Source organism: Rana temporaria, chromosome 1 (assembly GCF_905171775.1).
Source record: "Rana temporaria chromosome 1, aRanTem1.1, whole genome shotgun sequence".
Lineage (NCBI taxonomy): Eukaryota > Metazoa > Chordata > Amphibia > Anura > Ranidae > Rana > Rana temporaria.
Genome location: NC_053489.1, coordinates 270494928 through 270522679, shown reverse-complemented (window position 1 = coordinate 270522679; position 27752 = coordinate 270494928). Strand labels below are relative to the sequence as shown.

The 27752-nt window shown below is 44.1% G+C and overlaps 1 protein-coding gene across 6 annotated transcripts in view; it reads right to left on the bottom strand.

The window, feature by feature from the left end:
- Positions 1-16658, bottom strand: part of TUT7 (terminal uridylyl transferase 7) — an 89555-nt gene extending 72897 nt beyond the window's left edge. For 2 of the 6 annotated variants that reach the window (XM_040355504.1, XM_040355503.1), the window contains exons 1-2: positions 16540-16658; positions 5616-6098 (exon numbers count right to left, since the gene is read on the bottom strand). In XM_040355504.1, coding sequence (XP_040211438.1) covers positions 5616-6072 — 457 coding nt within the window. In that variant the 5' untranslated portion in view covers positions 6073-6098; positions 16540-16658. The remainder of the gene's footprint in view (positions 1-5615; positions 6099-16539) is intronic. The other 4 variants (XM_040355501.1, XM_040355502.1, XM_040355505.1 and 1 more) reach the window with 2 other exon arrangements.
- Between the last annotated feature and the right edge of the window lie 11094 nt (positions 16659-27752).

The following is a 27752-nucleotide window of genomic DNA, read 5'->3' as shown; positions in this document are numbered from 1 at the left end:
TCGAATGGGTGTATAGATAACGCCTCTAACACCCTAGTTAAGTCCCAAGGCGGACAATTATATTTTTGGACTGGAGAAATTCTTTCTCTAGCTAACAAAAAACGTTTTATAAGGTCCTCTTTCGCCAATCTTTTATCCAGATAGACTGAAAGAGCCGTTATTTGGACCCGAAGGGTACTAACTTTTAATCCTAAATCTACCCCATCCTGGAGGAAGTCCAGGATAACCGGGATAGAAGTTGAAGCTACCTGTTTTTCCTTACACCAGGAACAGAAGGTCTTCCATACTTTTTGGTAAATCTTTTGAGTTACTGGTTTTCTGCTCCTGAGAAGGGTATCTATGACCCTCTCTGAGCAGCCTTTGCGTTCTAGAATCTGGCGCTCACTAACCAGGCTGCTAGCTGGAAGAATTCCGGCTTTGGATGGAGTACTGGGCCCTGCCTGAGGAGATCTGCCCTGTACGGGAGCTTCAGAGGCTCCACCATTGCCATGGCTCTTAGGTTTGCGAACCAAGTTCTTTTTGGCCACCATGGTGCTATTAGAAGAATCTGGCCTGGAGACCTGCTGAGTTTCTGAAGAACTCGCGGAATGAGCGCTACCGGCGGGAAGGCATAGGCCAGCCCGAAGCGCCAGGTCTGGGATAGCGCATCCAGACCTTCCGACTGTAGTTCCCAGGAAATCGAGAAATACCTTTCTACCTTCCTGTTTAGTCTGTTGGCAAACAAGTCTATTTCCGGTTCCCCGAAATACTGGACTAGGTGTTGAAACACCTCTGGGTTCAGTTCCCATTCCTCCTCCCTCAGCTTGTGACGGCTGAGGAAGTCTGCTTCTATATTGCTCGTCCCCTTTATGTATATGGCTGAGATAGAGAGTACTCTTTCTTCTGCCCAGGTTAGGATTTCCCTGGAAAGTTCTAGTAGGGGACTGGACCTGGTCCCTCCCTGGTGACCTAGGTACGCTACCACTGTAGAGTTGTCTGAGCTTACTTGGACTTCTCTGCCTCTGATGTCTTCCTGGAAGGCTATTAAGGCTTCCCTCACTGCTCTGAGTTCTCTGTAGTTGGATGACCTGCGAGCTAGTGAGCTGTCCCATTGCCCCTGCGCTTTTTTCCCCTCCAGGTGGGCACCCCACCCCCAGGAACTGGCATCCGTGGTAACCTTCACTGGGTTCCACTGAGCCCATGGTCGCCCTCCCCTCAGGTTTTGGGGAGATGTCCACCACTCCAGGGAGGACAGAACCTGGGGGGTGAGCAGTATATCCTGATCTAAGGACTCTTTCCTTTTGTCCCATGAGGACAGGAAGAAGAAGTGTAATGTCCTGGCATGAAGCTGAGCCCAAACCACTGCTGGGATGCTTGCTGACATCAGGCCTAAAACTCTCAGAACATTCCGTCTGGAGAGTTTGGGGTTTTTGATAAGGTTCCCAACTGCTGAGGCTGGTTTTAAAGCTTTTTCTTTTGGTAAGAAGAGTCTCTGCTGCCTGGTGTCCACTACATATCCCAGGAAGGTCTTGACCTGTTCTGGTTTGAGGGAGGATTTTTCTATGTTGATTATCCACCCTAGGCTCTCTAGGAGTGCCATTGCTTTGTTGGCATCCAGCGTGACTTGGGCGGCTGATTTTCCTGAAATCAGCAAGTCGTCTAAATAAGGTATAAGGGATATGCCCTGAAGGTGCAGGTATGCCACCGCTTCTGCTAGGATTTTTGTAAAAATCCTTGGGCTGGAGGTTAGCCCGAATGGTAGTGCTCTGAACTGCCAGTGGAAGGTTTCTCCTTCCACCACGACCGCAAACCTCAGATATACCTGGTGATCCACGTGGATTGGCACGTGGAGATAGGCATCTTTGAGATCTAGGGTCACCAAGAAGGCCTCCTTCATGAGGTTCTTTCTTACCGAATAAATACTTTCCATAGTAAACTTTTTGTATTCCAGAAACTTGTTCAGGTTTCTCAAGTTTACTATTAGACGGTATTTCCCGGAGGGTTTTCGTACTACGAAAATATGGGAATAAAATCCCTGGTACTGCTGAGCTTTTGGTACTGGTACTACCACTAGTTGTTTGGCTAAGTCCTGTATGCCCTCCAAGAGGGCAGACCTTTTCAGGGTATCCCTGGGAAGGTGAGTAATGGTGATCATGGTGGGGGGTGTAGCCAGAAATTCTAGGCGATAGCCTTTTTGAATCATTTGGCAGATGTAATGACTGTTCGAAATTCTCTCCCATAGGGGGAGGAATTGAGATAGTCGACCCCCCACTCTGACTACGTCGTCACTTGGACGGTTTGTCGCTGGGTTTTGGAGGAGGGAAAAGGAGGTTGTTCTTCCTGTTCCCTTTGCCAAAGTTCCAACGCCTAAAAGGTTCCTTTTTGGCTTTCTGTCTACCCTGCCCCTGGGGGCCTCGAAAAGTTTTCTTGAAACCTTCTTTTTTGGGTTTAACTGGGAATTTTTTACCTTTTTCTGATGACCTAGCCAGGACATCATCCAGGTCTTTCCCAAACAACAGGGAACCTTGAAAGGGGATGCCACAGAGTTTTCCCTTGGATGTAGCATCTCCTTCCCAGGCCTTGATCCAAACTGCCCTCCTAGTAGAGTTAATGAGGGCTGCTGTCTTGGCTGCTGCCCTTGCAGATTCCGTAGCTGCATCTGCTAGGTAAGCAATCGCCTTCCTTACCACTGTAAGTGACTCAACTACCTCCTCCGCCTCCGAATTCTGGGCGAGGTGGTCGGTGAGTGTCTCTACCCAAACATCTGTATTCCTAGCTACACATGCTGCTGCTAAGGCTGGGCTTAGTGCTGCCGCATTGGCCTCCCAGGCTTTCCTAAGGAGAGACTCTGCTCTACGGTCCATCACATCCTTGATGTTACCTGTATCCTCAAAGGAGAGATCAGACAATTTAGTGACTTGCGACAAAGCCGCATCAAGTCTAGGAAGCTTAAAAAAGACTTCCTCATCTTCCTGGGAGAAGGGGAACCTTCTTTTCCAGGTTTTTTGTTTGATTATTCTCCTTTCAGGGTCTCTCCACTCCTGAAGGACTAGCTCCTTGAGGGATTTGTGCAGGGGGAATACTTTAGATTGAGCGTCACTCAGGCCCCTATAAACTTTATCCTGCGCTGAGGTAGGTTTAGGGGTCTCAGGAATTTCCTCTGTGGCGTAGATAGCCTGGAGGAGACTCTCTAGATCTTCTACAGCAAAGAGGTGTTTTCTTGGACGTGTGTCCTCCTGAGACTGACTAATGGAGTCTCCATCTACCTCCCCTGAGCTGTGCCTAGACCTAGGTAGACTGGCTACCTCACTCTCTTCACCATCTGCCTCCCCCAAAGGGGGATTTTGTGAAGGTGTAAAGAAAACACTTGGGCCCTTAGAAAAGGGGGTCTCCTGAGAAGAAGTGCCTTCCTTAGGGGTAAGTTCCTCTGTTTCAGTCTGTGCCGACTGCCCGGCTGCCTCCCGAAAGGCTTTAACTGTTGCTAACATTTCTGTTTGCATGGATGAGAGAAAACTCTTCATCATGGCAGCAGCCTCCTTTCCCGCCAGTATATTAATACATTTGTAGCAGAAAGGTTTTGTGTAGGACTTGGGGAGCTTCTCTCTACAATTCCCACATTTTTTAGAGGAACTATGCCCTGTAGCGGAGGGAGACTGAGCTGAGGCCTCCTGGGGTCCGCTGGGGGTTTCTGAAAGACATGAAATATACATTTAAATTGTCTTTTTTCCCCCAAGACTGCTGGCTGTACTGGGGAGGGGAGGAAGTGGACGAGAAGGGACCAGATCCTGCTCCGGTCGTTCCCTAAAAGTTTGGGAACTCTCACCACTTCCCCCCTCCCTTTCCAGGGGGATTGGTACTTACCGCCCCCCGACCTGGATCTGCCAGCGGTCGTGTCGGTCTTTCCGTCCTCTTCCATGAGGAGGGTGACTCGGTCCTGGCTGTCGGTACTCCTGTACTGGTCACCGCAAGCCGACCCGTCCACCACCCACGCTGTCTCCTCGCTCCACTGGGAACTTCCGGGTTACGCCGTCCAGAACCGCCCACTTCCTGTGATGCAGTTCCTGTCTCAGAATGAGGCCTGGAGCGCGGCGTTTTCTGGAGACCCGGGAAAACGGCGATTCGAATGGTGGTGGATTCGATAGCACGCAGTGATGGCTCACCTCCCCGCAGCTCAGAGCACTGGTGCTTCCATAGGGCGACCTGTGAGTTTGGACCGAAGTCTACAGGTAAGTTCAGCCCTCCCCGGCCTCCCTTAAACCTGTCTCACAGGGGTACCTTCGACCCTCCCCGGTCTCTAGGTTTCCATAAACAAAACAAACGTGTCGCTGTGTTGGAGAAACACAATCAATACTGAGGAGCAAGGGGAAGGGCGGGGCCTTTTAAACTGTCATGTGATTGTGTTTCCTGCAGGAGGAGCCATCATCTCTCGGGTGCCGTCCTGGAAGGTGGTAAGAGAAAAACACACACGGATGTGGATAAAGAAATCTTTTTTTTTTTCTAGCAGAAGTGTATGGTATGCCTACCACAAGAAGATTCTGCCATTCCTCCCCCCCATGCAGCCTGTAGGCTGATTTTTTAAAATATATTAATATATATACACACACACACACACACACACACACACACACACAATTTTCGCTCTGTAAGACGGGGGAAATAGGGGGAAAGGTCTTTGTGTATTATGGAGCGATTGACCAGGCCTCGCCCTCATGGAGCAAACACACACACACCCGTGGGAAGAAGCAACTGGTCAGAGGGGCCAGGCGTGCCAGGACCCAAGAAACAGAGGTTCGCGGTTCAGGCAAGTATAGAGATGTAATTTGGAAAATAAATATTCCTTTACAACACTAACATTTTTTAGAACAACATTTCCAGCCTTTGATTTTAGGGATTTCCCATCCAACATCTTTAAAGACCCCTCAGCATTGTGTGCCATCAGAGACCCTAGACCAGTGATGGCGAACCTTGGCACCTCAGATGTTTTGGAACTATATTTCCCATGATGATCATGCACTCTGCAGTATAGCTGCGCATCATGAGAATTGTAGTTCCAAAACATCTAGAGTGCCAAGGTTCGTCATCACTGCCCTAGATGGCAGTGATCTAAAGCGCCACATGGGTGTTGCATCCTATTCCGCATTTACCGCAGACATTTTTTGGGGTGACCTTTGTGTTGGGGTACCTTGAGGGATACCTTGAGGGATATCTAGAAAATGCCTCTCATGCAGCTAGCTAACTGCATACAGATTTGGGCCACAGCAACTTCTGGATACAAATAGGCTGCATATTTCAAAAATTTTAGGAAGGATCTGGTTCTTCCAGTTGCTTTGTAAAATAACAAAAGCATTATATATAGCCAAGTGAAAAATCTATAGACACGTTTTTGTACCAGAGTCTAAATGTGGGAGACTAAATACAGCTTCATCATTTGATCGTTGAAGTGTACGCCTCTGAATAATACTGAAGAAATGGGTATGCACTCTTACTGTAGACACATTTGTTTATTCAGGTTATGATTTTTTTTTTTTTTATAGAATTTATATATTTCTTATAACTTAGAGCCATCGTGTTATACAGCTTGCTTATGCACTTCATTTGCCCAAAAACCCAAACACTAAAAGTAAAGCGGAGGTTACCAGAAATGCCAGTGTGATCAGAAGCATCTTCAGGAAAGGCACCTTTCTGTAGCGGAGATCTCCCCAACTGGTTTTGTCGCTCCCCAGCCTCCTGCCACCTAAAGCCTTCACCTCTTTCACCTGTTGAATCATTCCTTGTTCTGTTAAAAGCCTGTGGTCGTCTTTCCCGCCAGTTATTGTAACCTCTCTGCTCTTCCGCTGACCACCTTTTACCTTCATCTTTATAATTAGTACCTGCTCGCCCTCCTGGGCTGAAATTTTTAAACATGTTCTGAGAACTCCCATTCCGGGGACTGGTGCTGTAAGGAATAGGTTTAGACTTTTGAGTATCTAGCTTCCTTCCTAGATTATTCCCATGACCATCATGAGCCAAATAGGACTGCTTGCCAGGACTTCTTTTAAAATCCTCTTCATCCATGAAACCCCTGTTTTTGACTCGCTTTGCAGCATCTCCCATTTTAAAGAGTCAGTCTAAGATCGTGCCTGAAAGACATAAAAATAAAAAATTAAATAAAAAGCAATAGCCTGTTCATTATTATGCACTTTCACACAACAAAAGCATGACAGCTGAATCATAAAAAGGTATATGGTAGAGCTTTTACAATCTTGTATTTAAGGCAGGTTTGTTAATTTTTGCTGTTCATGTTGGTTAAAAAAAAAAAAAAAAAAAAGTCAATATGGTAAAAGCATATTAATTTTCAATGGCACCCCAACACACTACTAGAACACAAACCTGCGAGCATCCACATGTGCAATAGGGATATAGAGGTCCTCTGTACATAGTGGAGTTGCATGAATTGCAACGTGATACCCAAACAAAATGTACTTCCTTCCCCCCACAAATAGCGCTTTCTTTTGGTGGTATTTGATCACCGCTGGGGTTTATTTTTTGCGCTATAATGCTGTTAAAATGTCTATTTCCCAAAGACAGCCTTGGATAGGACGCTGAGCACGGAACTTCTTTGGTCGACCATGGCAAGGCCTGTTCTGAGTGGAACCTGTTCTGTTAAACCCCTGTATGGTCTTGGCCACCGTACTGCAGCTCAGTTTCAGGGTCTTGGCAAACTTCTTATAGCCTAGGCCAGTGATAGCGAAACTTGGCACTCCAGATGTTTTGGAACTACATGTCCCATGATGCTACACTACACTGCAGTGTAGTGTAGCATCATGGGAGATGTAGTTCCAAAACATCTGGGGTGCCAAGGTTCACCATCACTGGCCTAGGCCATCTTTATGTAGAGCAACAAGTCTTTTCTTCAGATCCTCAGAGAGTTCTTTGCCATGAGGTGCCATATTAAACTTCCAGTGACCAGTAAGAGCGATAACACCAAATTCAACACACCTAAGACCTTGAAACACTAACAAGTCACATGACACCAGGGAGGGAAAATGTCTAATTGGGTCCAATTTGGACATTTCCACTTAGGGGTGTACTCACTTTTGTTGCCAGCGGTTTAGACATTAATGGCTGTGTTGAGTTATTTTGAGGGGACAGCGTTACACCATTATACGAGCTGTACACTCACTACCTTACATTGTAGCAAAGTATAATTTCTTCAGTGTTGTCACATGAAAAGAAAATATTTACAAAAATGGGGAGGTGTACTCACTTTTGTGAAATACTGTACCTAGAAGAATTAATGCCATTTTTGAAGGCAAGAGGGTGGTCACACCAAATAGTAATTTGATTTTTCTTCTGTTCATTTACTTTCCATTTTTCTTTATAATTTTTTTTTGAAAAAACAGTGTGATAATTCCACAAGAAAAAGACATGTCATGCAACATAAATCTTGCCCACTTCATAATCAACAAGTGCTACTATACTATGTTATCAGAAATTGTATAGTCTTCATAGTTCCCCTGAAGATCACTCAGTTTTTCCTTTTTATATTTATTTCCCTTAACCAGGTAGCGTCCTAGAGAAGACCAATATTATTCTGTTACCCTAGTAAGCCAATGTGATCTAGCTGGAGAGGTGGTACTCTTCCATAGTGCCGGTATACACGCCCTTGCCACCGTAGGAAGATGTTTTTGGATCTTTTAATTGATATTGAGGTATCATGTTATAAGAATACAGCCGGGTCTTCCAAGGGATACAACCTGCGATTGTTTTAACCGATTCAGCCACCATTGTCCAGAAATCTTTCAATCTTGTTGCATATATTTTTGGGAATGCCCAAGGTGCCCTCAGATTCAAGATCTCACCAACAGACATTTGATACTTGTGGGAACACAACAGGTGTCTTGTACCATCTAGTAAGAAAATTATTTTATACCCTCCCTCTTAGTACCTACTTGCTTTCCATTTTTCTAAAAAAAAAAAAAAAAAAAAAAAAAAAAACAATTTCTGAAAGAATTCTTAGTTTACAGCATTTTTTCACACCTACCCAAAACTTTTGCACAACAGTGAAAATCTGAGCTCTCCATTTAGTTGGATGTGTTGCATCACATCACACTCATACTTAGGCCTCATGCACACTGGACATTTTTACAGCTGCCGTTTTTTGGCTTCAAGTGTTTTATTCTGCAGCCAGTAAACTTCCCAGCATGTTCTTATGTGTCCATGCACACATAGGCTGTTAGCATTTTTTAGCAGGAGTGTTTTCTGGCTGAAAAAAAAAAAACTAGGAGTTTTGCAGCTGTTGAAATGCTCCAACTCATTAAAACTATTCAGTGTTTGTCAAAGTTTTTGAGCCATATGCTTTTGTGGGAGTATTGTTTTTAAGCAAAACTAAAAAAAAGGTAAAAAAAAATGCTACAGCAAAACGCATGCAACTGCCAACACTACTGCCCTTTTTAGAACGTCCAGTGTGCACAAGGCCTATGGTGCAATACAAAAATTTGCAAGGCGTGTACTGAACATGGATGGATTTACTAAAACTGTACACTGCAAATGTTGTGCATGGTACCCAATCTAATATCCGCTTGCTTAATTAAGCTTTGACAAATAAACTGTAAGCCAATTGGTTTCTCTGCAGAGCGTCACCAGATTTTGAACACTGCAGTTTTAGGAAATAAACCCCATGTGTGACAAGGAACAAGAAGTTGCCTGTCCAAGGAAATGCTAGCTGCACCAACACATGATGTAGGGGGATCAGCCATGACACTACAAACTGCAGCCACAACATGTGAGCCTGTCATTGCAAGATAAGGCAAACCAACACAGGACTAGAACTACACGAATACCTAGTTTAAAAACAAAAACATTTGAAAGTACAGTGTCTAACTACTTCCTTACTGGGCAATTAAACCCCCTTCCTGCCCAGACCAATTTTCAGCTGACGCACTTTTTGAATGACAATTGCGCGGTCATACAACGCTGTACCCAAATTACATTTCTATCATTTATTTCACACAGGTTTCTTTGGTGGTATTTAATCACTGCTGGGGCTTATTTTTTGGTAAACAAAAAAAACATGTTTCATAGGTTTGTTATAAAATTTTGCAAACCGGTCATTTTTCTCCTTCATTGATATGCGCTAATGAGGCTGCACTGGTGGAGACAGATGAGGCGACACTGGTATGCACTGGCAAGTGGCACAAATGAGCAGACGGCTGCTCTCCTTCATCGGGACCAATGTCCCTCTGACAGCAGCATGAGGAGAAAAAATAGCCAATTACTGGCTCTGTTTCCACCTCATGATCAGCTGTCATTGGCTGACCACGTAGTAAGGGGTCAGGTTTGACCTACTCTGATCAGCCGAGTCTCATGATGTCCTCCTGTCTTAGCTATAGTGCTGATCTAAAGTAGTTAAAGTAGAGGTCCGCCCCAAAATTTAATAATTAAGCCAGCAGCTACACATACAGTACTGCAGCTGCAAGCTTTTAATAGGACACTTACCTGTCCTGGAGTCCAGCGATGACAGCACTGCAGCTGATGGTTCCATCAGCTGTCGGGTGCTGCTTTTGTCATTGTGGCAATGTGCCAAAAGGGGAGGAGGAGACAAATTAGCAGAAGTTCCACTTTTGGGTGGAACTCCGCTTAAACTGAAAAGGCTGGGGGTAGAAGTCGCGTGGATACTATGAACAGAAGCACCACAGTCTGTCTAGTCACCTAGAGAGAGGGACTTTATACCAGACAAGAAACAGGAAGTGGGCTGTATAAGGCATTTACTGACAGAAAAAAATAAAAAAGTTTTACTATCCAACGTTAAAACAAGGGCAAAAGATTTTATAGATTAAAAAAAAATTACTGAAGTTCCGCCTCAAGGTAAAAAAATAAAAAAAAAATGTGGCAAGTATGCAAAACACTAACGTTACTGAAACCCATCGGTATCAAATGAGGTCAGTGAACACCATTTTCACCAGTTTTCTTCCTCTAGAATCCCAATGAGGTGGCTATGCAAACAGATGTTCTCAGAGTTGCTATTTGCATAACCATAGAACTCTGTATCAGCTGACAAGTTGCTCAGGTACAAGGTCTTGCATGAAGAGCTTAGGAGAAGAATCTCATCCAACTGGTATGTGAGGTCAGCTTATGATGGTGGTTATTGCTAAAGCAGTTAAAACAAACCTGAACATAGGTTTCTCTGGTGTGTAAATACTGACAGCTTCCTTCCTAAACATCTTGCCTCTCCGAGATCCAGTGAGGGCGATTACAACAGTGATGGGCATTTGAGGACTGGAAAGATGTCATACAATCAAAGTGGTTCTAAAAGGCAGAAGGTTTACAGAAATCGTGAAAATAAGGAAAAAAAAGGAAAGGAGCTGTTAAAAGCGGCAGTTGTCTCCTGTCCAAGTGATTATATTGATGTTTGATTAGACCCACCATTGGGGTCTACCTTGGAGGTGAGCGGCTAGAAGCACACAAGGTGTGGATTGTTATAAGGGAATCTGCAAGTCATTATCACATTCAACCCCATTTTTTGCACATGGACACTTTTCTTCTGCTCTCACTCCTTTTTGCACAACTGAGGAGACTATGAATTTTTTATGAAATGTAACTACCGTTTGTTACACGGTTGCACTTTAACATGATATTAGCCTCAATATTACGCTTATTTAGCACTGTACGATCTTGCTGCATTTATTGGTCAGTTTTGAATGTTATATAGCGCAACTTAACTAAATTGTTATAAACTTGCCACTCCTGTCATCTTGGCTGTGTGTTTAGGGTCGTTGTCCTGTTGCAAGATGAACCTTCGCCCCAGAGCAGGTTTTTATCAAGGATGGCTCTACATTGCAGCATTCATCGTTCCCCTCAATCCTGACTAGTCTCCCAGTTCCTGTTGCTGAAAAACATGCCCGTGGCATGCTGTCACCACCATGCTTCACTGTAGGGATGGTATTGGCCAGGGGATGCCTGGTTTCCTCCAGACATGACACTTGCCATTCAATCTTTATTTGATCATACAGTTTTGTTTCTCATGATCTGAGAGTCTTACAGGTGCCTTTTGGCAAACTCCAGACAGGCTGTCATGTACCTTTATTCCTGAGGAATGGCTTCCATCTGGCCACTCTACCACATAGATCTGATTGGTGGAGTGCTGCAGAGATGGTTCTTCTGGAAGGTTCGCCTCTCCCCACAGAGAAACTTTGGAGCTCTGTATGAGTGACCATTGGGTTCTTGGTCACCTCGCTGACTAAGGCCCTTCTCCCGATCGCTCAGTTTGCCTGTTCTAGGAAGAGTCCTGGTGGTTCCAACTTCTTCCATTTACGGATGATGGAGGCCACTGTGCTCAATGGGACTTTCAATGCTGCAGACATTTTTCTGTACCCTTCCCCAGAACTGTGCCTCAATACAATCCTGTCTGAGGTCTACAGACAATTCCATGGACATGCACTGTTAACTGTGGGACCATATATAGACAGGTCGGTTGTGTGCCTTTCCAAATCAAGTCCAGCTGAATTTACCAAAGGTAGACTCCAATCAAGTTGTAGAAACCCCTCAAGGATGATCAGTGGAAACAGGATGCACCTTGTAACAGTGCAGTGCAGCTCTGACTAAAGATGAATAATACTTTTGCTATAGGTGTAGGTCCATTTACATACCTTATAAAACCTGAATGGAATACTCCCAGGACTTTGCCAAGTGAGGCCTAGTCATTACTGCTCAACTCCCATCAGAGGAATGAGCTCTTTCTCGGATTCAAACCTCCTCAAATAACCTCACTCCCCTGATGCAGCATCTCTGAGCTCATTCCTGTGATAGTGGAGGATGACTAGGTATCACTTTAGCAACGTCCTGGGAGAATTGCAGTCAGGCATCATAATTTTTTGATTTAAATAAGATTTTTAGATTTTTATCAAATTTATTTTAACAAAATACTTTGAGTAAAAAATCTAAAGAGAGTTTTCTATTTAAGATACATTAATAATTTAGTTTATTCAGCATGAAATGGAGCTTAGTTATGTAGCATGAGGCTTTATATTCTGTAATATTCAAATTTTTGGTAAACTCATTCAATGACTACAAGCTGAGATAACATGCACTGCATTGATGCATTCACACAATTTCACAGTAATCATGAGATAAAACAAAGTTCAGGAATAATCCTTTTTTTCCATTGTTTTTCAAATCTTTGTACACTACAAAGCGTATGATTAAATCAGTTCTGATATCGCCGTTTTACTAACCTGACAGATTATTCTAAATAGGAAACCTTCATTTTGTTTACAAATAAAGATTCTAACTACCAGCAAGAATAAGGCCACGTACACACGGTTGGTCCAAACCGATGAACGGCCTTAAGTCCAGTTTCATCGGTCAAAACCGATCGTGTGTAAGGCCCATCGGTCTGTTGTCCTTCGGTCCAAAATTTTAAAACCTGCTTTAAAATCAAACCGATGGACCGCTGCCCGATCGGTCCAAACCGATGGTTAGTACAGAAAAGCATCGGTTTAAAACCAAAATCAAGTCGACGCATGCTTGGAAGCATTGAACTTCGTTTTTTTTTCAGCACGTCGTGTGTTTTACGTCACCGCGTTCTGACCCGATCGATTTTTGGAACGATGGTGTGTACGCACATCAGACCATCAGGCCACTTCAGCGGTGAACCGATGGAAATGGCTCGTCGGACTATTCTCATCGGTTTGGAACGACCGTGTGTACAAGGCCTTAGTCCTTACATTTAAAGAGAGCACCTGTCCTTTCAGATCCATCATGGCAGCGCCTGTTAGCTGGCATCCACTCACCTGCTGCCACCACGTCCCACACCTTGTGCAACTGCCGCATCAACCAGCCGTTCTAGTAAAGTGAATGGGAGTGTCGGCGAGTCAACAGCGTGTCAGAGGAGGAGTCACATACAGATATGACAGTTGCTCTTTAAAAATCAGCATTTAAATCAAATCCACACCGAGTAAAGGCGAACCATCCCTTTAAGGTTTGACATGCTGGGTATCCATGAGAGCTGCACGATTCTGGCTAAAATGAGGATCACAAATTTTTGCTTAAAATAAAGATCATGACTAACTGTAAAATCTTTTACATTATACCAAAAAATTGAGCCAACTTTACGGTCTCTTTTTTTTTTTTTTTTTAAACTGCATTTGAAAAACCGATTGGCGAATATGGTGCGACATAAAATATTGCAACAACCACCATTTTATTCTCTAGGGTCTCTGCTTAAAAAAAAAACCACACACACAGCTACATCGATCATGTTTGTGTGTTCCCAGTAATTTTGTAAGCAACAAATGTCAGAAAAGGTTTGGTCTTTAACCACTTCAATACCGGGCTTTTATACACACCTCCATACCGGGCCTATTCTGGCACTTCTCTCCTACATGTACAAATCATCATTCTTTTGCTAGAAGATTACGCAGAACCCCCAAACATTATATATGTTTTTTTAGCAGACACCCTAGGGAATAAAATGTCAGTCATTGCAACGTTTTATCTTGCACAACATTTGCGCAATAATTTTTCAAACGCTTTTTTTTTTTTTTTTTTACCGTTTCATGAATTTAAAAAATCTAACACAGTAAAGTTAGCCCAATTTTTTTGTAAAATATGAAAGATTATGTTACACCGAGTAAATGGATACCCCAACATGTCACGCTTTAAAATTGCGCACACTCATGGAATGGCGCCAAACTTCGGTACTTCAAAATCTCCATAGGCAACGCTTTGAAAATGTGTACAGGTTACCAGTTTAGATTTACAGAGAAGATCTAGTGCTAGCATTGTTGCTGGCACTCTAACGCACACGGCGATACCTCACAAATGTGGTTTAAATGGCCTTTACATATGTCGGTGGGACTTGCGTGTGCGTCCGCTTCTGCGCGCGAGCTACCGGGGACAGGGGCGTTTTATTCCTATTACAAGGAATGTAAACATCCCTTGTAACAGGTCCTCTTTATGGAGAGATGTGGGGTCAATAAGACCCCACATCTCTCCTCCAGGCAGGAAAGCATGAGATCGGTGAAAAAAAATTCACCGATCTCATGATCAGTGTTGCTCACTATGCGCAATCGCGGCTTTGTTTACTTTCGGGTACCTGGGCGTGACGTCATCACATCGCGCCCGGGCCTCCGACGGTCATAGAGATGACTGGTGACCATCTGGTCACCAGTCATCTCTATGTTTACTGCCTGCGCTGGACAATTCCTTCTCCGGGCCCCCGATGGCACGGGAGAGCCCGGAGAAGCACCGGATGGCGGTGGGATGTCCCCTCCCGCCGCCTATAAGAACGATCAAGCGACGGAACCGCCGCTATGATCTTTCTTATGGTGCGCAGGATCGCCGGCTGAAGACATGGATATCTGAATGATGCCTCTTAGCTGCAGGCATCATTCAGATATCCCCCCGAAAAGCACAGGACGTCATATGACGTCCACACAGGATGGGAGATCCCATCTGTGGACGTCATATGACGATGGGCCGGTATTGAAGTGGTTAAAGGGGTTGGAAACCTTCGTGTTTTTTTCACCTTAATGCATTAAGGTGAAAGACCACCTTGTACTCTCCGCCCCCCCCCCCCCCCCAGCCCCCATTTTACTTACCTGACCCCTGAACTTCAGTGGGCACGATCCCACGTCGCTTTCCAAACGGCTTGTCTGCCCTTCCTTGGATAGATTGAAAGCAGCGCAGCTATTGGCTCCCGCTGCTGTCAATCAAATCCAATTAAACGGCGCCAGGCCGAGTGATGCACTCGGTGGCTATGGCCGCTGACTATCACACGGGAGTGTGCCCGCAAGGTAACCCCCTCGGGAGAGCTTCCAAGAGGGGGTTATCGCTTGCGGGAAGGAGCCACGAGAGCCGCCATGGGACCCCAGAAGAGGACGATCAGGGCCACTCTGTGCAAAACGAACGGCACAGTGGAGGCAAGTATGACTTTTTTTTAAACAACTTTTGCTATCACTTTAAATGGTTAAATTTCCTTCATCTACAAGCCAAGTTCTTTCCTTTGATAAAAGAATACAAATATACCTTGTTTTTTCCTTATTCACGTTGTATTAAAACTTGGCAGGCTGCCTGGATTTTGTTTTTCCAGCTGTGAGAACTCTGCACTTGTTAGAAAGAAAGATCGGGACACGCTGTTTTGAAGATCGGAAAGGAAAAAAGATCGACATTCTTCACAATTAATCGTGCAGCTCTAGTATCTATGTACTCAGATAAACCTGGTCTTTTAAACTTGACCAAAAATTGGTTTATTTTTTGTATTCGTGTGCCCGATTTGTGCATTTTTTACTGATGTTTTGCGTTTCCTAGACCCTTTGAAGTAAGGGCCAGTTCACACCAGATGCAGTTCCGTTTTTTCGGCACCAATACAGTTAGTTACTGCACTGGAAACTGACTGCATGGTGTGAACTAGAGCCATTGGAATACATGGAAAACACTGTGCATGCATTTTTAGTGCAGAAAAAAAACGCACAGAACTGAACAAAACTTCATCTGATGTGAACTAGCCCTGATATAGCGTTCAAAAAAAAAATCTCAGGAACTACAACAATTTTACTCTCTAGGGCAGGGGTGACAAACTGGCAGCCCTCCAACTGTTGCAGAATGACCCATGAGGCATTGCAAGGCTGACAGTTACAAACATCACTCCCACAGGCATGATGGGACTTGTAGTTCCGCAACAGCTGGAGGGACGCCAGTTTCTCAACTCCAGTCCACAAGGCACCCAAACAGGTCATGTTTTCAGGATTTCCCTCGGATGAAACACCTGTGGTAATTACTAAGGCAGTGAAACTGATCAAAATAATGCAAAGTCTGAAAATATGACCTGTTGGTGCGCTTTGAGGGCTGGAGTTGAGAAACACTGCTCTAGGGTGTCTGCTTTCAGGCAATAATGTTCTGGGGGTTTTATGTAATTTTCAGAGCTGAATTTTTTTTTGTAAGCTTACGAGCAAAGAAAAAAAATACATAAAAACATGCTGGCAGAAGGGTTAAATACAGATACTGAGATGAGATCAGCCTCCTGCAATTCCTGTACAGGAGAGCAGTGAGAAGGAAAAGCAGCACAGAGTAACTGGGTCAATGAACATGCTGATAGGAGGAGAGACCAGAGAGAAGAACGCCTCGGTAAGTAGCTTCTCCCTTCACCATCCAATCACAGGCTGAGGGGAGGGACAAGACCTAGGTTACCCAACTGCAGGTAAAAAACAGGTCTTCTGCCCTGCTAGACAGGTATTGAGCAGTGTAATGGTTACATCTCAGGACAGGGGGGGCAGAAATAAAGATCCTTTGGCAGGTAAGTCAGCACACACACACACACACGTATTGGATTATACATGTCACCTCGTATGTAGCAGTTTGCAGAGGTTTGTGCCAGTAAACATCCCCTCCAGAGGGCTCCAGCACAGGATGAAACCCTTCAGGGCTGATAAATAGAATCCTCAGGGAGCCCTATGCTAGGAATAGGGACATAAAGCCAAGCAGTGTGTATATGGAGTATAGGAGGAACATAAAGACTACCAGACAGGACACCCAGACAGCAGGACGTGCTACTATAGAAACTCAAACAGACACTCCGCTCACCTGTGTAGCAGCCATGGAGTCCTGTGCTTTGCTCTCGGCTTTTATCAGCCCCTCTCCATAGTGCACTTCGGCTCTGTCTACCCGGAAGGAGGCAGCCGGTGACACGGGAAGAGATTGGCTTGTGCACAAACTCCGTCACTTCCGCCTCTTCTGTTGCACTGAGCATGCGCCGCTGGTGACAAGCGCTGTGGCGGGTACTGCAACACTGGTGGTGCTGTTTGTAGCGTTGGGGTTACAATACATTGATAGGAATGTAATAATATTGGGTGAGACGTACATAAACAACACTACTTCTATGGAGAGCGATAGCTAGCTGTGAGCAGACAGGCTTTTATGACTGATATAAAGCAATCAGCATACTGTTTTATTAGTCAGGCGTGTTTATCCCTGTGTCTTCTCTAACATTATCCTCGCAGCTTGCTCCCTGCAACTGAAGAGGCTGAATACTTTGGGGGGCTCTTATAAAAGGGTAACAACAATACTCAGGTGTGGACATTTTTTTTATAAAAAAACACTTATTTTCCAAGGGACTAAATCAGGGTTCCAGTCTGCTTGTCCCTCATGACAATATACTTGTCCTAAAATAACATTTTTTTATTTGTTTTCCCCCTTAAGATGGAGAATATGAAGGGTTGATGCTTATTTATTAGGCAGAGATGCTTTTAGGAATGTCTAAGACTTTTAACCACTTCTGGACCAGCTCACGCCGATATACATTGGCACGTTGAAGAGGGATATCGTTGTTATGGCAGCAGCTAGCTGCCATAACCCCCGGTATCCTCTTCTTCAGTGAGCGGTCCGGGTTCCAATAAAAGTGGTCTCTGTGGTGGATTTGCAATGAGATCACTTATCGGCGTAGGCAATCGCCCTCCGCCGCTTATTAGAGCCATCGGTAGCGGCGGAGGCAATCGCGTCCTGTCTCTTGTGTGGTATGGAGACGAGTGATGGGGAAGATGGCCCCCACCCATCTCCATACCATTGCAGGGCGGAAGCGTCACTTCCGCCCAATGCTCTTAAAGAGACTTTTTTTTTTAAATGACATAATTTTTTTTATTGCATTTTAATGTAAATACTGTGTTTCCCCGTAAATAAGACCTACCCCGAAAATAAGACCTAGCAGGATTTTCGGGGAGGGCTGCAATATCAGCCCTACCCTGAAAATAAGCCCTAGTAAAATGTGTTAAAAAATGTTTTAATCCACCTTGGAGGTTTTCTCCAGGCATACACCCGCCCCCCCCTCCACAGTGCACGGAGCTGGGCAACGCCAGTGAGACAGCGCCTCCCCCCTCCACTTTCTTCCCGCCCGATGCCCGCAGCCCCTCCCTCCTCAACGCACAGATGCCAGCGGGACACCGTCTCCCCCCTTCTCCACTCTCCTAGCGCCCGACGCCCGCGGCCCCCCCCCAGTGCACGGAGTGGGCCAATGCCAGTAAGACAGCGGCTCCCCCCTCTGCTCTCCTCCCGAAGCCCCTCCCTCCTCGGTGCATGGAGCGGACATGCCAGCGGGACACCGGCTCCCCCCTCCTCCCACCCGACGCCCACGGCATCCCCTTCCAGTGCACGGAGCAGGCCAACACCAGCGGGGATCCCGGAGCAGAGAAGAGCCCAAGGAGACCATGCGACCGCCAGGTCAGCTGAAAGAAAGGTATGGGTAATGCCCACAAAGAAATCACAAACGGAGACACACTGCACCTCACATTCCTAAAAATGTAATTGCATACGGTAATTCTATGAGGATGGATTTTAGGATGCTTTTTAGGTTCTGACCTGACAGGGGAGGGGGGGGGGGATAAGACAGGGGACCCACTAGATTAATAACACAGCAGAAGCACTATGCAATCTATTATGATTTAAAGGAAAATATTTTTTTTTTTTAGGGTTACAACCACATTAAGATCATTGTACATATTGTAAAAAAATAAGACATCCCCCGAAAATAAGCCCTAGTGTGTTTTAGGTTGCCAAAATTAATATAAGACCCGGGCTTATTTTCAGGGAAACACGGTATGAGATCTGAGGTCTTTTTGACCCCAGATCTCATATTTAAGAGGCCCTAAAGAACAGTCTAAAAATAAAAGGTAAAATAAATACAAATTTTTTTTTTTTTTTTTTTAAACGTGCCCCCTCCCGGCGAGCTCCCGTGCAAAAGCGAATGCATACGTGAGCATCGCCCACATGTGAAAACAGTGTTCAAACCACACACGTGAGGTATCGCTGCGATCGGTAAAGCGAGAGCCCTAGACCTCCTCTTTAACTCAAAACATGCAACCTGTAGAATTTTTTAGACATCGCCGATTTTTAAGGGTAAAAGTTTGTCGCCATTCCACAATTTTGAAGCGTGACATGTTGGGTATTAATTTTTGTTTTGCATTTTTCTGTTTTTATATTGATTTTTTGCATGTGTGTGTGTGCAGTGAAACGTCATTCTTTTACATATTTGTATACCTGCACACACATATATACAACAATTTTTACTTAAGGCCCTTTTCACATTGAGGAGTTTTTCAGGCGGTACAGTGCTAAAAATAGCGCTGCTATCCCGCCTGAAAAACTCCTTCACTGCAGACTCAATGTGAAAGCCCGAGGGCTTTCACACTGAGGCGATGCGCTGGCGGGAGACAAAAAAATCTCCTGTCAGCAGCATCTTTGGAGCGATGAGAGGAGCGGCATGTATACCGCTCCTTCACCGCTCCTTCCCATTGAAAACAATGGGAAACCGCGGCAATACCGCCCGCAATGCACCTCTATAGAGGCGCACTGCGGGTGGTATTAACCCTTTATCGGCCGCTAGCGGGGGTTAATACCGCACCGCTAGCGGCTGATTCCCGCAGCAATCCCGGCGGTATAGCACCGCTATTTTTAGCGGCGTTATACCGCCACCGCAGCTCCCGCCCCAGTCTGAAAGGGGCCTTAGACATACCTTGTTAGAGGTAATGTCACGGACCACCCGGGCTTAGAAGCTTTGCTACACCTTACACTATATAGGCACACACATTTTGTCCATTATATCTCTCCACATAGTCTTTCATGCACTACCAGGTCGGCGAGTTACATTGGGTGCCACCCATGCATCCCTATCCGTTTCCTGTATTATAGTGAGAGTATTTGGGCTTATATGTATATATATTTTTTATTCTATACTCGGATCAATCTCATTGGACATTGCCTTTAGATTTATTTTACTGCAAATTTGCATCTGATATGTTTTATCGGTTTGCTAAGCCCTTTTTTTTTCAGTATCGATCCACACTTTCCTGCCATTTAATCTCATGGCGATCAGGGCTTCATATAGTTTCTGATATGAAAGCCAATACACGCCGAGATGTGGCAGGAATTATAACGTATTGTTCAATCACGTTTTTGATCACGAGCTTACTTAATTTGTGTACATCCATATGTGCAACGCCTTATTGTTATGTGTCACCGCCTTAATGGCGGCATGTTACGGCTCTGCAAATATTTGGCCCGTGCCTTGTGTTCCGTTGACATTTACCTCTTTTTCTCTTAAAATCACATATGACAGTATCTGTGTAAATGATCAATACCCGGATACAGACATCTCCAGTATCAAATGTCCTTTCCCTCTCCTTTCTCTAATATAATCACCTTTTAGAGTTAGTAATTAATCCTTACCTGTATGTTATATACATATATTCTTATATTCATTCATTCACATATATTCCATTAGCATTTTTATTTTTCACGAACTTCACCCTTTATATGGAATATTACTTTATCGGGTTTGCATTATGAGACACTTACAGTTCACTATACACAAAAGAGAATCATTTATTTCTCTGGAATTCATGTTTCTGTATATCCTATACTGGTTTTCATTCATATGTTTTCCATTTGTCCTTCTATATGGTATTTCACCGTTCTCACGTTCTTTTATTGATTATTAAATTTTTTGTTATTAGTATATACAAGAAACGTCTACTGCATTTTGACCATTTTTTGCAAAGTGTGTCTTTGTTTATTAGGCCACTCTGCATTCACATATATTAACATATTTTCTCCTTCTCTTTGTTCTTGGACAAATAATTGCAAACATAGTGATCTACAATACACCTCCCCCGATCATGATTCATGACCGGGATGGGGCTTTCCTGCACATGATTACCACTTTAGACATTGACATCTATGTCCATGTATACATGTAAATGTATTTCTAATACACACTCCCTGGCATGTGTCACTAACCAAGCATTCTTAGAGATGGAACCTTTCCACTATTACTTTTATATTTATAATGAATTTTATTTTTCATTTTCACTCCTACGCATTATTTTATTTATTTCTCTTCTCATCACATGTTAAATATGTATATATAACTTTTCCTATATTTACACCTTTTTCACATTCATTGCTTTGTATAAGCATTTGATAGTATTTGATTGTATTATGTTTCCTTATATTTTTCCTTATTCATTTATGCACATTGAGTTCACGTATATATTTATGTTGATTATGGTTGTATTTTGGCACTTTTGGTCTTTGTTCACATGTTTTTTTGGTATGCACAGGTAGACTGTGACTTGATATTGGCTTCAGGTGTGTCCTGTTACCATAGGCCACTCCCAGCCAATTACTCAATCAGGTCACATGTCCTCCTTTGATTTCTATATATATCAAACAGTTTTATTACATGTTAGCCATGAATAAGCACTGATTTTGTGCGAAACGTCGGCTGTTCCCCTGTTCCTGTTGTTTTGATCTGGTGATGTATCTGCTGTTCATTTAATAAAAGACAACCTGCACGGTTTTTGGAGTGCGGCCATCCATCCTTCATCTATCTTTTGTGCTGGGTATTAATTTACTTGGCGTAACATTATCTTTCACAATATAAGAAAAAAATGGGCTAACTTGACTATTGTCTTATTTCTTTATTAAAAAAGGTGTATATTTTCCAAAACAAGTGCGCTTATAAGACCGCTGCACAAAATATGGTGTGGCAGAAAGTATTTTAACGACCGCCATTTTATTTTCTAGGTTGTTAGCAAAAAAAAAATGTTTGCGGGTTCCAAGTAATTTTTTAGAAAAAAAAAATGTTTTTAACTTGTAAACACCTTATTGTTTTATTATGCTAGGAAATTAATAGTGCTCCTCTGGAAAAAGCCTATTCCTCCGACTGTTTTGACATGGAAGGCACGCATTAATAAAGCCATCCCTTTGAGATGTATACTAGTAGAGTAGGGTGACCAGACATCCCCGATTTCTGGGGACAGTCCCCGGATTGAGGACACTGTCCCCTGACCAAGTATGTCCCCGGTTTTGTCCCTGGATTGGATCTAAACAGGGGCTGGGGCAATTTCAAAGACAGACAGTGCAGAATAAAAAAAAACAAAAAAACAATTGCACACCTCCACTCCACCGCTCCTACTAGCTTATGGGGGTGTATTTTTTCTATTATCTGTGCCCCTTTCTGATAATCATCTGCTGGTCGGAGCGGAGGGAATATTTCTTCAGTTTCGGGTGCATGCCTATTCAGCTCTGCACGCATGTTCTTCTGCCTTGGCTCAAGTCCCAGCCAGCTGACTGCCTGCTTATCTCCTTGCCTTCCCTGGCGGAGTGACCTTCCTCTGCTCCCCACCCAGTAGTAGCCAGGGCCTGGAGAATTGAGACTTGAGAGGCTGTGAGACGGGCGGCGGAGAGGGGCAGCTGAGCTCAGCTGGCGGTGTCCAGCAGCAGGAACAGAGGGGAAGCGGATCCGATCGTGGGGCTGCCAGTGTCTTCATGGCTTCGACACACTGTGACAGAGCCATAATAGAGTGCCTGCTGCCTGTGAGTTATCATAATTCTGATGATATTAACCAGTTGCCAATCGCCCGATAGCAGATTTACTGCTACAGGGCGGTCGCTCTGCGAAGGATCATGTATATACGCAATCCTGCATTTCTGGGTGCACCGGTACCTGCTGACCGTTATGTACACAGGCAGAATGGTGGTCTGCCTATGTAAACAAGTCAGATCGCTGTTCTGTCAGTATGGAAGACATTGATCCTGTGTTCCCTTAGTAAAAGCACCTCCCCCACAGTGAGAAAACACTTGTTAGGTACACATTTAGCTGTTTAGTTGCTCTAGATGTTATCCCCTTCCCAGACAGAGTCATTAGTACAGTGACAGTGCATATTTTTAGCACTGATCACTGTATTAGTGTCACTGGTTCCCAAAAAGTGTCACTTAGTGTACTTTTTGTCCGCCGCAATATTCGCTGATTGCCGCCATTATTAGTAAAAAAAAAAATCTGGTCACCTTATAGTAGAGGAATTCCTCATAAGTTTTATAAAGTGTGGGGTGGTTGGATGAATAGTTCTACGGTGTCTGAATAAACTGATGTATTCTTTTACTTGTGGGAAGTTCTGGGAGACAGGAGGGACCATTTTGATTGTGTAGCGCGACTCGCGCATGCACAGTAGGGAACTGGGAAGTGAAGCCGCAAGGCGAAGATGGCGGCGGCAGCATCCGAGGCACGGGTCGGCCTCGGGTGCCGTCATCACGGGAGAGCTGGACAGGTAAGTGTCCATATTTTAAAAGTCAGCAGCTGCAGTATTTGTACTTTAAAAAAAATATATAATTTGGCGGACCTTATCTTTAAGCCTTGTACACATGATCAGATTATTGGACGAATTTCCGTCAGTTTTTTGTTGGATGGAGGGTACTCACCATCAGAATTTTTTTGACAACAGAATTCAACATCAGAAGTGACGTAATGTGTTGAATTGTTTTGTATGTCTTCTTTCATTTCTGAGCATGCATGCATGCTCTTCAGATTTTTTTGGCAGAAAATCATACTAATGAAAACAAAATCGGACGTTGTGGTCACGTCAGATTTTTTTTTTTTAAGCCTGCACATCCAGTTTTTGTCTGACGAAAAATCGTAATCAAAAAGCAGCATACTAACGATCTGAAAATCTTGAGATCGTTCAGTGGACGAAATTTTACTTCTGATTTTTTGACTGTGTGTACGAGCTATTCATTTTTATAAAGCAGTTGCAGAGCTTTCATCAAGAATTGATGAAGCTTTTAAAGTGCCTTTCAGCTCCAGTTTGTAAATGTTAAACACAGCTCCTAATGGGAGTGCTGATTGCCATTTTAAACAAGCTGCCAGCACTACTCGAAGCTTGTTAAAAGCTTGCTGGCAGCTTGTTTAACCACTTGCAACCCCCCCACAGTACATTTACTGCTGGCGGTGGCAGCTCCAGGCTAGGTGACATTGTGAGTACGTTGCGGATTACTACCTGCCCTCTGCTGATCTGAGTTGTAACTTGGCCACAGCACAAGTTTGTCAGCAGGTCACAGCCAATGACGTTGGCTGTATACCTGCTAATTGGCTGTGGGCAATCACAACACATACCTCTGTGTGTTTGTAAACAGAATGCACAGGATCTGGCCGGTTATATCCTCCCTGAGCTCTTTTCATTTAGAGAGAAAAGCCAGCCAGATTCCATGTGCATACAAGCAGATACACTTGCATAAACTTGTTAGGCATATTTAACCCCTTGATTGCTGTTCACAGGTAACCCTTTGATTGCCCTGTCATCCCGCCAGTGTCATTGGTACTGTGACATTGTACAGTATTATCACTGTATTAGTGTCACTAGCGACATCAGTGTCAGTTAGCACCAGATTATCCACCACAATATCACAGTCCCACTATAAGTTGCTGGTCACCACCATTACTAGCATCTGATACAAACTAGTGTCTGTATGAATCAGTATCTTGCTCACGATCAGAACTATAGTAGCATACTGTAGGTCCCCAAAAGGTCCCCAAAAATTTAATTTGGTTTTTACCATATATAGCAGAATACATTTTGGCCTAAATTTATGAAGACATTTTATTTAATTGGATGTGTTTTATAACAGAAAGTAGAACATTTAAAAAAATGATTTTATGTATTTTTTCATTTATATAAAATTCAAACCCAGTGGTGATCAAATACCAGAAAAAGAGAGCTCTATTTTTGTGAAAAAAATTATATCAATTTAATTTGGATAAAGTGTTGCATGACTGAGCAATTGCCAGATAATAAGAAGCGCAGTGCCAAATAGCAAAAAATGGCCTGGTCATGAAGGGGGTAAAATCTTTCTGAGGTCAAGTGGTTGAAGTGACAATGAGCACTCCCATGAAGATCTGTGTATAACATTTCCAAATAGGAGCTGAAGGACACTTTAGGCTCAGAGAAAGCTGCATAAAGCTTACCAAAAGCTTTATAAAAGCTTGCTGTTCACACAGATCTCTTACAAGCTGAAGCCCATGTGAAGCAGGTTTATAGGCAAGTGGGGGTAAAAAAACAAGGGCCAGATTCACAGTAGAAATACGCCGGCGTATCTACTGATACTCCGGCGTATTTTCAAATTTGCCACGTCGTATCTTTAGTTTGAATTCTCAAACCAAGATACGACGGCTTTAGGCTTCGATCCAACAGGCGTACGGCTTTGTACGCCTTCGGATCGTAGGTGTAATACTTTGGCGCCCGCTGGGTGGAGTTTGCGTCGTTTTCCGCATCGGGTATGCTAATTAGCTGTTTACGGCGATCCACGAAGGTACGCGCGTTTGTCGCATTCTCTTACGTCGTCGATAGTCGGCTTTTCCCGGCGGATAGTTACGGCTGCTATTTCATGGCTTAGATTTAGACTGCCCATGTTAAAGTATGGCCGTCGTTCCCGCGTCGAATTAAATTGTTTTATTTTTTTGCGTAAGTCGTCCGTGAATAGGAAAGGACGTAATGCATGTCGCGCAAAGCACGGCGGGAAATTTCAAAACGGAGCATGCGCAGTACGCTCGGCGCGGGAACGTGCCTAATTTAAAGCGGGAGTTCACCCATTTATTTAATTTTTGCCCTTTTCCCCTTAGATTCCTGCTCGTCTAGGGGAATCGCCTATTTGTATTAAAATATGATCCGTACTTACCCGTTTTCGAGATGCATCTTCTTCCGTCGCTTCCGGGTATGGGTCTTCGGGAGCGGGCGTTCCTTCTTGATTGACAGTCTTCCGAGAGGCTTCCGATGGTCGCATCCATCGCGTCACTCGTAGCCGAAAGAAGCCGAACGTCGGTGCGGCTCTATACTGCGCCTGCGCACCGACGTTCGGCTTCTTTCGGAAAATCATGACGCGATGGATGCGACCGTCGGAAGCCTCTCGGAAGACTGTCAATCAAGAAGGAACGCCCGTTCCCGCAGCCCATACCCGGAAGCGACGGAGAGGATGCATCTCGTAAACGGTAAGTACGGATCATATTTTAAAACAACTAGCCGATTCCCCTAGACAAAACGAGCATTAATCTAAGGGGAAAATGTGCTCTCTAAGGGTGAACCTCCGCTTTAAATGATACACGCCCCATTTGAATTAGGCGGGCCTGCGCCTGACGCATTTAGGCTACGCCGCCGCAAGTTTACAGGCAAGTGCCTTGTGAATCAAGCACTTTCGCTTAAAACTTGCGGCGGTGTAACGTAAATGGGATACCTTATACCGCCGCAAATGTACCTGAATCTGGCCCCAAGTGTCCATTTGGACCAGATTACTTCCAAGACAGCCTATGTAAAAAAAAAAAAAAAATGCTGTTGTACACAGGCTTCAGCTTGTATTAGAGCAGTGTGAACTGCCAGCTGTTGAAGGCATTTACAGAGCTTTCAGCAAGCTTTTTTGAAGCTTTTAAAGTACCATTTGGCACCTGTAATTGTTGAACACAGATCTTAATGGGAGTGTTGATTGCCTATAAACCCAAGCGCAATGTGTGCATAATGACTTAGGCTGGGTTCACGCTAGAACACTCAGCGGCTCACAGCAGGAGTCTGGTGCATCTCCATTCACCATTCCAGGTCCAATTTCAGCCTGAATTTTGGGCTGAATTCGGACCTGAAACGGACCAAAAGATGCACAGGACTTCTGTGCAATTCGCCCCGGAGCCACTGCGGAGATGTGTGAACCGTCTCCATAGAGAGACGGTCACAATCTTAAGTGTTAAGCATTTGCCCCTTAGTTTAAACACTTCCCTACCGTAGGATGTCATATGACAACCTATACTTTGTGTGGGGATATTTGAATGATGCCTGCAGCTACATGCATCTTTCAGATATCCTTCTTTTCAGGCGGCGATTGTGCGCACCATAAGAATGATCATAGCGACGGTTCCACCGCCATCTGGTGCTTCTCCAGGCTCTCCCATGCCATCGGAGGCCCAGAAAACGAATCGGCCACCGCCGGATGGGGAGGATAGAGATCTCTTTGGCCGTCGGAGGCCCGGGCGCGAATTAAACAAAGCTACAATGGCGGCTGAAAGCATGAGATCGGTGAATTTTTTTTCACGATCTCATGCTTTCCAGCCTGGAGGAAAGATGTGGGGTCTTATTGACCCTGCATCTCTCCATAAAGAGGACCTGTCACACACTATTCCTATTACAAGGGATGTTTACATTCCTTGTAATAGGAATGAAAGTGATCAAAAAAGAAAAATGTAAAAATAAGTGTAATTTTTTTTAAAATTAAGTAAAATCGAAAAAAATTATTTAAAACGCCACTGTACCCAGTAGCTCGTGCTCAGAAGCGAACCCAAACGTAAGTCCCGCCCACATATGTAAACGCTGTTCAAACCACACGTGAAGTATTGCTGCGTGCGTTAGAGCAAGAGCAATAATTCTAGCACTAGACCTCTTCTGGTAACCTATCCTATAGAGATTTTTAAGTACCGAAAATTGGCGCCATTCCATGAGTGTGCGCAATTTTAAAGCGTGACAAGTTAGGTATCTATTTACTCGGCGTAACATCATCTTTCACATTATATAAAAAAATTGGGCTAACTACTGTTTTGTTATTTTTTTATTCATGAAACCGTTTTTTTTTTCTAAAAAAAAACGTTTGAAAAATGATTGCGCAAATACCGTGCAAGATACAAAGTTGCAATGACCACAACTTTATTCGCTTGGATGTCTGCTTAAAAAATATAATGTTTGAGGGTTCTGAGTAATTTTCTAGCAAAAAAAAATATGATTTTTCCATGAAGGAGAGAAGTGCCAGAATAGGCGCAGTATGGAAGTGGTTAATGCAAATACAAAAAAAAACAGTTTGATCCTGCCATTCACTGGTGATCCCTTGCCCAAGTCCCAGCTGCAGCCTGTGATTATATGAATCATCCGTTGCTACATCCTTGTGCATGATCTGGTTTCTTTCCCCCTTCAAGCCTTTCATTTGAGCGGTGGCGCCAGAACATT